Here is an 11,751-nt window from a genome sequence, read left to right as displayed (position 1 = left end):
TCCATAAGCCAAATATAATTTCAAGCTCTCATTAACAGTGCTTGGAAAGGCTGCAAATTTCTGATATCCATTAATGGAACACTTATATATTCCAAAATGTTGTGTATTGGCACTTCTCATCATAGCCCGAAGTATGTATCCACCGACACTTTTCTTAGCCCCTCATTTTATTCCTCCTAATGCGAAGCAACAGTTTCTTTATCATTTTCTAATCATTTATATCAGATGTCTGAATATTCGGCTGTAGGCAAGTCCTTTCAAAGTGATTGTTTGGCCTTACCAAATATTTGAATGAGTTAGTTAAAAGTATGATTTATCCTAATATTACTTTTGTTTCACGTATATAACCTTCAATTTGAATCAAAATGCTAAGTGCTCGATGTAAATACACCTTATTTTTTCAAATATACCACTAAGAATATTTTCAAGTATAATGGAAAGTTCTCTCCATAGTGTTTTTGGAAACAAATTTAACATCATATATACAAGCAGTATCATCAGCTTGAGTATCAGTTATCCAATACACTCAGAGATACTGTTTCACTAAGAAAAAAATCAACGAAAAGTCCTCACTTTAAATTATGTCAAACATCTCTTAGTATTTACTGTGCCCTTACTGCGAATCACCAGATTTCTGGTTCGCGTCCCGCTACTAAACAAAAACTTGTTCTTCACTTTGGAGGCCGTTAGTGTGTTACGAGAGTGACTGTCAAATCCCACTATTAGATTATATAAGAGTAGTTCAAGAGTTGACGGTGGGTGCTGTTGACTAACTGCCTTTCCTCTAGTCTAGTAGTTTAAAATTAAGGACGGCAATGCACAGATAGCATTTTGAGTAACCTTTCGCGAAAATTCTAAAACAACAAACAAACAAATTTTCAAACCATATGGTAATCTTTTCAGTTTTGATGTGGTAAACAATAAAAATTACACCTTCCGAGTATAACCGATAAAACTGAACTACTTTAAGTGAGAACTGGCACCAGTGATTGTCTTCGTTCTATACTTATGTATACTGGTGTATGCAGGAAATTGAAGGCGGGGCAACTCTTTGCATATAATTTCTATTTATTTCAATACTATTTAAACTTTATTATTTTCCTTTAGATTCGTTAAATGAGTGTTATAACGTACCAATAATATGCCACTTTAGTGACGTCACTCAACTATAGTGAATCACGACTACGCTGAATTTTGAAAACCGTGAACGGGATTCTGAGTAAGATAGATGTAAGTTGAAGCTAAAGAACATAAAACTACAAAAATTAACATAGCGAACTTAGGAATTGCAGGGAAAAGAAACCGATGTAAAATAAAAATACAATCCGGAGGATGGGCCATGGCAGCATGCCCCCGGCTACGCTAGTGCTTGTGTAATATTTCTGCATTCTTTGGGTGGTTACGTTCTGAGAACTTCAGGAGTAACGCACCTGTGATTTAGAAACTCGATAACATAAGATTAAAACATTTACCTTTATTAAGCTTTTTTGACATTTGAAAATGTGTCCTAAAATGTTTTGTTATTAGAGTTCTGTCCAGGTGGGCAGAGAGTGTAAGGTATCTTTATTGAATAATCTGAGAAGATTCTCCCAATTTTCACAGTAAAAACCACCTGGGGATATCTATGTTTGGCTGAGCAAAAAAGAAGTGTCACTACTGAAGCCTGAGATGAAAGAACAGACCGGAGGAATAAGAGATTTAACAATGGTGACCTGAGCACAACTACCTGATAGACAGACCTACTGGAGAGAGGACATTTTCAACTAGTTGCATTATGTTACGTGGTACGTTTTGACAGCAAACAAAAAAAAAAAAACATAGTGTTTGTAGGGGGGAACTCACGCTGAGTTTATGATGGGAATAACATCGAATGCAAAACGAGCCAAAATCTTTAGCCAAACAGCACGTGGCAGCTTGTAAAGCGGGCCACGACACATTAGGACTACCCTGTCTGTTTGCTTTCAGTAGCCCTGAATGAACCAATCACGTTCTTCAGTGGCATTTGTAAACAATGCCTCATTCTTCTATCCCAGCGGATACAGTGGTAGAGTATTACAGGTTTGAGAGATTCACAGAAGACAAACAGCGCGATTTTCCGTGCAGACTTGCTCTTTCCAATTGTCTCAGAGAGAAAAAAAAGATGTGAAACCTTGGTTAGATACAATATCTGCTGATACCTCACCACACATCGGCAGGAGAGAGTTAGTTGGTAGGCCTTTTAGGAAAGTAATTCACAGAATTTTCAAATACTGGTGTAAAATAGTTAGGATATGACTCGTAAAAAAAAATCTATTCCTGCTGCAGTCTTAGCGGATGTGGGTGGACTGACGTCGGAAACTTTCGCCTGTCCAGTACCGAACATTAACGTTTGCTTACGGAAAAGGTTGTGATCTAAAGCCAATCCTACGATGCACTAATATTTTTCTGGAAGGCTATGGATAACTGAAGACAACGTGGGCGTTCTGCCACGCTAAAATTAACGGAACTGTGTCGGTAAACCACAGACTCTCTCGGAAAGTTCAGTTCGACAGAGTTCAATATGGTTCAGGTGGACATCATGTCAACCATAGCGGTGAGTTAATTTGTGTATTTAACCTCATACTAAGATAAATCCACTTACCACAGCAGAGGATATTTTTCTTTTTATAATCACTCCCAATTTTATAACAATAGTTATCTTTCTGAATATTATCCCATATTTTTAGATTGTATTTTTTCCATACTGACGTAAAACACAATTTCTTACAATAAATATAAATGTCTCAAGAAATGCCTACAAAAAAGTATGTTTTTTTTTTTTGGGGGGTGGCTTTCGAAACAAAACCAGTTTTAAGTATTTATGGGTTTAGGGAGGTGTTGCTCCTAGAAAAAAGAAGGTGAAAGGACATTTAGGGTATTAACGTCGCATATTTTAAATGTAGTAAATCCTTCTGTTTCCCAATGACAGTACGGCAATGAATGAGGTGCTGCGTTTATTTTCTTTCTACCCTTATTTCTTGCCTGTTGCCTTTGTACTAGACCTGTCAGCGTTTGAAAAGGCGCTTAACACCATAAGTGTCACGCCATCATTTATGAAAGACGGTAGAGAGGCCTAAAACCAAACACTTGAGTGGATTTACCAAGGGATAAGACTAAGTTATAAACACACAAAAAAATTCTTTTGGTGCTTCATTAGGGTTCTTTATTTTACCTTAAACAATGTTTTGTGTTTGTATTAACATCCTGTTCTCTAAAACATGTCCGGCACTCCAGTGAATTAATCATATTCACGTTATTTCCAAGAGATGTCGGGGTCAAACTTAGTACTTTGATTTACTAACTAGTGTGTGTTTTCTTATAGCAAAGCCACATCGGGGTATCTGCTGAGCCCACCGAGGGGAATCGAACCCCTGATTTTAGCGTGGTAAATCCGTAGACTTACCGCTGTACTAGCGGGGGGCTTACTAACTTGTAAACTGTGTTGAAGAAAACGTTACAAAGAAACAGACAAAAACAACAACAGTAACAAAAAACAACGATGACGAATATTTTACTCTTTTAACGTTTTCGTCTGCTCTGAACTGATGTACTTCATTTTGGAAAATTCATGCTTACTCATACTCGTCACGTTGACCAGCAAATAGCAAATCTCGTTATTATTATTATGTATATATAGTTTGTTTGTTTTAGAGCAAAAACACATTGGGCAATCTGGTGTATTCACCGCGGGAAATCGACGTTTAGAGTTGTAAACCTATAGACTTACCATTGTCTCACCGGGGGACATAGAAAAACGTTGTTCAAATATATTAGTCAGCACTTACGTCCTTCGATGTTTTACAGACAACCCCACTTATATGGTGAAAAGCATTTTGACAAGTTTATGCATTCTTTGAAACACATTCTTGCTATGAAAATAATTATTATCAATTGCTCAGTTTTTCCTGATAAAAAAATAAAACCTGATCTTACTGAGAACTAATAAAATGATGGAAGAAACCTAATGAGGAACATTCATGACGAAGCTAAGCAATACGTGTTTAATAGGTATCAATCACTGTCAATTAGAAATATTCGTAAAAGATTTATTTTATGAATAAATTACTGTTTGTTTGTTTTTTAATTTCGCGCAAAGCTACTCGAGGGCTATCTGCGCTAGCCGTCCCTAATTTAGTAGCGTAAGACTAAAGGGAAGACAGCTGGTAATCACCACCCACTGCCAACTCTTAGGCTATTCTTTTACAAACGAATAGTGGGATTGACCGTCACATTATAACGCTTCCACGGCTGAAAGGGCGAGCATGTTTGGTGTGACGGGTATTCGAACCCGCGACCGTAAGAGTGCGAGTCGAACGCCTTAACCCACCTAGCCATGCCGGGCCTATAAATTACTGAGCTGAGCATTAAAATTTTTCTAAATTATGTTTATGTATATATATATATATATATATGTTTTCAAGTGAACGATATTATACACAAAACAAAAGTGTAAAAGACGTGATTCATGAAATTAAGCAAGTTTTTAGCACAATGTTTTATCTCGTTTTTCATTAAACTTAAATACTATATTAAATGGTTATGGCACAGAACATGTAGAGCTAATTATGTCAAAAATCAGTACGTATTAATGAACGCATTTTCATTCAGTGTGAAGGATACAATGCTTAATGTTTTTGTAGCACAAAACTACACATTTAACTACCTATTTAGGGCTCATCTGAAAGATCGAACTAGATATTTACTGTAACGGGCATTAATTGAAATACCTCGAAACACAGTGTCTGTATTAACAAGAGATAACAGTTCAAATGGTGTAGTAACAGGTTCCTAATCAAAATATTAAACTAAGAAAATAATTACGATTTTAATGGATATATACTCATGTCCGTTATGTTAAAATATTGTTGAGGTTCTCATAGCTTTGTGAAAATATTAACAAAGCAACAAAATTACTGTTTATTGTACTGTTTAGAAAAGTTGAAACGTGTTCTAGTTTAAGAAACAACTACTGGAAAAATAAGTTGAAGCTTCATCTTTTTTATAGCCATAATTATTGTTGTGTATTATAATTTTCTTTGTTAAGAAAAATGGAAAGGTTTAACTATTTAATAAAAACCTTTGTCACTAGAATTATTTTGAAGTTATTTTGTTTATTATTATTATTATACATAAACGGCTGTATGTGTTTTGCTCATCACGGGTATCGAAACTCGGTTTCTAGCATTGTATGTCTGCAGACATGCTGCTGCGCCACTGGAGGGAGCATATTTCCAAGTACAACTTTTATAAGCTTTAAATATATATTAATGAGAAAATGTAAAAAATTACATGCTCTAAAAATTTTGATCATTGTATTTGAGAGTAAGTCTGTGGTTTAAAACTTCTGACCAAAAGTTAGGAGAATGTCGAGTCATTTAGTCTTGAATTTTTGTCTTTTGAAATACAAGTTTAGTGTAAAAGTTATGTAAAAATGCGTGATTAATTCTTTACCGAGTGTTTAATCTTTGTAAGATGGCATTGTAACTTTTAAAGAAATATTATATGAGCTTCTATAACATAAATCTTTTCTAACTACATGGGTCGGGTTGGCCTCGCTAACGTACCAAGAATGTAATTTTTATATATCGGGTTTTTTACCTGCTTCCTTAAAAACACTCTCCGCCATTTGGAGGGTTGTTTGAACTTTAATAGTGACTGTCAAATTACACTATACAATCAATTAGAGTTAGCGGTGATTACTGTCAATTAGTCTGTTGCTTTGTTTTTAAATTTCGCGCAAAGCTACTCGAAAGCTATCTGCGCTAGCCGTCCCTAATTTAGCAGTGTAAGATTAGAGAAAAGGCAGCTATTCATCACCACCCACCGCTAACTCTTAGTCTACTCTATTACCAGCGAATAGTTGTATTGACCGTCACATTCTATCGCCCCCACGGCTGAAAGGGCGAACATGTTTAGTGCGACGGGAATTCGAACCCGCGACCCTCAGATTACGAGTCGAACGCCTTAACCCACCTGGCCATGCTGGGCCCTAGTCTGTTGCCTTTCTTATAGTGTATAATTTCAAAATCGTGAACGGCTATGCTTGGATAAACCTTGCTTAGTACTCACAAACTAATGACAACTTCGCATCTCGTGCCAACTGACCAGTAGAATGTGAGATGTTGACTCAAATATTATTTAACACTTTCATTTCTCCTTTCAGTTATTACTTTCCATATAATTATATATATATATATATATATATTTACATTTAACTGCATTGCTGGATGGTTGTAGTTTCCCTTAAATATCTTTATTGTGATAAAAAGGTCATGGCTATCAAATGTCAGTTTCGTATATTATGTTTAAAATGGTTTACTCCGCTATAAACTAAGCAACATTTTATTTTCAGAAAAATTTACGATATCCTCGTTGAAGAAAGAAACTTTAACAGTGGTTAATATTTTGTTTCAGGCTATTTTTTTAAGAAATAATATTGACTATTATCTTTAAACACGCATACTAAGTATAGCCATAACGATAGACCTTTGCTACAGTCTTTCAAAAGACACATACACACCCATATGTATAGATTAACGTGTTTAATCAAATACACCTACATGGTTTACTCCATTCCAAGTGACCCCTCAGTCCTATTTCGACAAAGAAGTATAATTTAGGATGTGCTTTACAGACTGGTTCTAATGAAATAGCCTCAGACGAAGAAAAAAATAGTCGTTAAATGTGTTATTTTACCTGCATGTAGAACACGGTCATCAATTATTCATGATAATAGCGCATTAACATTACGAGCAAAAGAAGATTCGAATTCTTTTGCGTTGCCATGTGTAAATACAAGCACAAAGCGGAATAGAAACTAATCAAATGTTGATTTTCGTCACTCACATGTGAACATTTTTCTAAGCTGTCCTGTTACGTGTACTCGCGCTGTTATAGGGAAGAAGCTAAACTGGTTTTTGCGACTATAGTTCACACACGCTGGGATCCCGTGTTAGAACTATTTCGAATGTTTAGGTAGTTTCAGTCCATGTCTAGTTCTTTTTTTTTTTTAATCATAGTAATTTATTTGTAGAATGTAATGTACAGATAAGAGATGAATACGTAAAAATGGCGTAAGTAAATTTGTTCCATTGTCCTTTTCACGAAAGCCTTGCCTTTAAGATTTATATTGATAAAATAGCTTAATGAATGTTTCTTTAACAGCCTTCCACTGAGTGAGTACCGGAAGTTATAATACGTTCTGATGGTAATAAGCATGATTTAACATAATAGTTTATTGATAACACATGTCTTAAATATTAGTATTTTAAAAACGCTGTTTAGGAATTGAGGCGATAAATGTGGCGAAAAACAAACAAATAAAAAATAAAGCAGCAGAAGTAGACAGGTTATAACGTGATAGCAGCTACCCATGTTGTCTTCATTAACATCATCTATGTCTACTCCCTCGCTGGTACAGCGGTTAGTCTACTGATTTATAATTCTAACATCAGGAGTTCGATTCCCCTTGATGGACTCAGCAGATAGTCCGATGTGGCTTTGCTATAAGCTCATTGACGTCTAATGCTTAATATAACAATTTCCATGTGGTTGTCGTCGTTGTTATTCGTGTTATAAGAACCAATGTTCAATAACAGCCTCATAGTTTTTATTTGATTTCAAATGTTGTTATGTGATACATGCAAGTCTAGGTTAACAGTTCTTGTTTCTTTGTTGCATAGTGCAAAGTCACATAATTGATTGTCTGTATGGAAGCCAGTATTTTAACATTATAAGCTCGAAAATTTACTACTGAGCCATGATGGGGCTATTTTAACAGGAATGATCAAACTGCATTAAAATATACTGCATCTGGATATATATATAATGATTAAGCCTTCCGATGGCTTCGTGGTAAGTTTAAGATCTTATGACGCGAAAATTGGGGACTCTATCCTCACTATACTCTCATTAATTAGAAAACCCATACAGTATAACAAGTTGCTAAGTGTTTGACTCTGATGTAACTTAAAAAGTAGAATGATTAAAAAATTTAAATAAATGCTGAAAACGATGTTTGGATTCAACAGTGAAGAGACTGTCCGACTGAAAATATTAAGGTTGAATACTTTTTACCTCGGTCTTCACATTTTTCTACAAGATCGAAATAATTGAGAATTTGTAAAGGAAAGAAACAATATTTTTCAATTTTTTTTTAAATTTGCTGTTATCGATGTGAACGGTTCAAATCTTTTCAGTAGTTTAGTATTATTGTACGTTTGTTTTGTTTTGAAATTTCGCGCAAATCTACAAGAGAGCTATCTGCGCTAGCCGTCCATAATTTAGCAGTGTAAGACTAGATAGAAGGCAGCTAGTCATCACTATTCACCGCAACTCTTGGACTACTCTTTTACCAACGAATAGTGGGATTGACCGTCACATTATAACGCCCCCACGACTGAAAGGGCGAGCATGTTTGGTACGACGGGAATTTGACTGGTTGGTTGGTTGGTTGATTTAGTGTTTTGTGGCACAAAGCAGCTAAGCTATATGCGCCAAACTTCCATTAAGAAGTTAAAAGTAAAGTGAATTTAGTATAATTCATAAAAGAAAATTAAGGTAAAACAAAACAAAGTTTAAAAAAACATAAATAGCATAAAACCAATGTTTACATCTAGTCGACAACATTAAGGGAAAAACTACAGTAATGCAAGTTGGAAAGGACTTTTTGTAGCATAATTTTAATTATCATAACTCGCCAGGAAGACTAACAGGTAAGTACAAAAACCACCTTCAGTCACCTGAAGTTGGCCTTTCCAGTTCTGGTTCTGAGTTATTTGACGTTATGGCCAGTTTCAAAAAGTAAAGTAATAAAATTTTTAAAAGACATGTTGCAAAATTTTAATAATAACTCGCCAGAATGACAAACGGGTTGTTCAAACAGCAGCGTTAGTCACCTGAAGTTGGCCTCTCCAGTCCTGGTTTTGAGTTATTTAATGTTACGGTCAGTTTCTAACTTCATAGTGTACATCATCAGGTCCAACCAATGTACTGCCAGACCAATGAAGGGCCAGTTTGAGTTCCACCAGTGATTATACTCATAGAGACAATCAGCTTAAAAGGAAAGAGGTGATTGCTCTGCCCGAGTCTTAATGGCTAAGAAGGTGGAAGGACAAGCATAAGTGCAAGATACCCGGCAAAAGTTTTCACCTAGAGTATCGACGATGCTCCAGGTATAAGCTACTTCCCAGCCATCAGAGAGCAAGATCGAGATGGGAACAAAATTATATTTCCCACTAACGTTTGGAATCTTGCCCCATATGACTTTGAAACTGGTGGTTGAAGATATGCCAGTTGTGAACTTAATCCAATATTCCTTCTGGCTTTGACGTCTTACCCACCTAGCATGTGCACGGGCCCGTTGGAAAGCGACGCGGTTCGAGAGTGTGGGATATCTACGGAAAGTATCCAAGGCCCGTTTTGGAGCCTTCTGTGCGTTGTGGCAGACAGGATTCCACCATGGACGAGGATATAGTGGAAAACGTGTCAAGGTTTCAGAAATATATTGAGCAGCTGCTTGTATAATACAGTCAGTTACTGCTGCCACACAGTCGTCTATTGATGGCTTACAGACGATGGCAGGATCAAGTTCTGCGAGAGCAGTGAGAGGGCCAATTTGCCTGATCCTGCTTCCTAGGGGACATGCAGGTCGGCTGGCATCGACCATGTCCAGTCTCTCTCAAAATTATAGGAAAATGATTATTGCTTTGTGGATTATTGTAAACCCTCCATGAAAAATGGGAGAATAATGAAGGGGAGCAAACTGAAAGATCAATAGCGGTAAAGGACTGACTAGGTGCATGAAAATAAGTGGAAGAACCAGTATTGAAAAGAGAAGGATTGTGATCAGAGAGCATAAGCTCTACAGAGCGACCCCTCCCATCAATAACAGCACTTCCCCAGAGGGGATGATGTCCAAGTCCCCCAGGAGTAGAAAGGAAGACGGCAACTGTTCAACGAGAGCATCAAGGTCTGATTGATAATATGTCTCTCCAGGGGACAGGTAGAGAGAACAAACAGTGATGGTATGACCCAAGGAAACACGGATGGCTACGGCGTCAAGGGTGTGTCGAGTGGCAAAGACAGGATGGGCACATGCTGATCAACCAACAGTTCCACCCCTGCATGCACTCGTCCATCACACAGCCTGTCATTTCTATACAAAGAAAACCGTTGAAAGGTGTCTGTATAGGCAGGTTTCAGAAATGTTTCCTGTAAAAAAATACATAGAAGGTGGTAGGAAGCAATCAGTGTTTTGATGTCATCCAGATTAGAAAGTAAACCTCGACAGTTCCATTGTATCAAGATGGCCATTTTTATTTACGTGTAGGCGAATTGGGTGGAGAACCCTTCTGTTGACAACTACGTCTTTTTTCCTTACTGTCCTTATTTGAGGGAGATCTATTGACCTCCATGGATTCTGCCCTGGGTCGATTGAGCAGGTCTTTGCTGTTGGAAAGGGATTCCGGTGACTGAGGACGTGAACGAATGATCGTTTTGCATCTTGGGGTGGGAGAAGAAGATGCATCTGACGAAATGCCTGTACCTGGATGTGGATCTTGGGGTTTGTTGGAATGTATGTAAGGGAGATAGGTGTTGGAGTTGATTCATCAATTTTTTTTTATCCATGGAGGTCAAAAGACTTTATTTGTTTGAAGAACAATTCTTTTGGAGGCACAGTGAGATCCGTCTGCACTCCCACCGTAATAGTTGAACGAAGTGCAGCAGCATACATCTGAGATGAAGTGGTTGACAGCAACTTTCAAGCCTCAGGATAAGTAACGTTATGAATCGTTTTCAAATGCTTTACCTCTTTTTCTTCCAACCATTTAGGGCAAGAACGGAAGTAGGATTGGTGAGAGTCAGTTCAACTGATGCAATGAGGGTCCGTTTCACACTCATAGACATCATGGTCCTTGCCACCACAACGAACACACGTTATGGAACCACGACATGACGTCTTCAAGTGACGAAACCGCTTACACTAGAAACATCAGAGAGGGTTTGAAATGTATGGCCATACTCTGCCATTAAGATAACCTGCCTTGATGAAATGTATGGCCATACTCTGCCATTAAGATAACCTGCCTTGATGGTGGCAGGCGGACGTGGTGACGTAAATGTGCGAATGAGGACATTGGTCGGCATCATAATTCTATCTTTGCGAGTGGAGATATGCCTTACTGCAGAAACTCCTTGGGTGGAGAAACCAGCGAGAATCTCTGACTCTGGGATGTTCTTCAAATCCCTTTCAACAATAACTCTTCGTGGTGAATTCAAAGTAGCATGAGGTGTAACCTCAAAAGGTACAGTATATCCCCAAATGCCTTTGAATGCAAGAGGAGTTCACTGTGTTGAGATGTGGATGTTTTCACCAATATGTCACTAGATCGAAGTTTCTTTACTGAATTTGGAGAACCAGCAAGTCCATCTAGTTTCTTTTGAATGAGAAAGGGAAACATTTGCCCTAAAGGTTTGTCTGAAAGTGAATGCAATATAAGAAAATAGGGTAAAACAGGTGGTACAGATGGTGAAGATTACTGCTGAGAATCTTCAAGACGTGGTCGTTTTCCTACAGACTGTTTTTTCACTATTTTATTTAAGTTTTTTAATTGGAGTATCTATAATAAAGAAAGGAAAATTTTGGTGCCCACTGACCCCACCCACCATGGAGCCCTACGAGGGGACGCACTACAAGGACACTGCAGCAACGCCATAGTTTTGCGTGCACTA

General features: G+C 37.4%; 1 protein-coding gene across 1 annotated transcript in view; it reads left to right on the top strand.

Annotated features, from left to right (window-relative positions):
• Window positions 1-2,048: 2,048 nt before the first annotated feature.
• Window positions 2,049-11,751, top strand: part of LOC143249420 (uncharacterized) — a 45,783-nt gene continuing 36,080 nt past the window's right edge. The window contains exon 1 of the mRNA XM_076499245.1: window positions 2,049-2,572. Coding sequence (XP_076355360.1) covers window positions 2,540-2,572 — 33 coding nt within the window. The 5' untranslated portion in view covers window positions 2,049-2,539. The remainder of the gene's footprint in view (window positions 2,573-11,751) is intronic.

Source organism: Tachypleus tridentatus, chromosome 4 (genome assembly GCF_004210375.1).
Source record: "Tachypleus tridentatus isolate NWPU-2018 chromosome 4, ASM421037v1, whole genome shotgun sequence".
In the NCBI taxonomy this organism is placed as follows: domain Eukaryota; kingdom Metazoa; phylum Arthropoda; class Merostomata; order Xiphosura; family Limulidae; genus Tachypleus; species Tachypleus tridentatus.
The sequence above is the reverse complement of the archived record's forward strand: the minus strand, read 5'-3'. Positions and strand labels throughout refer to the sequence as shown.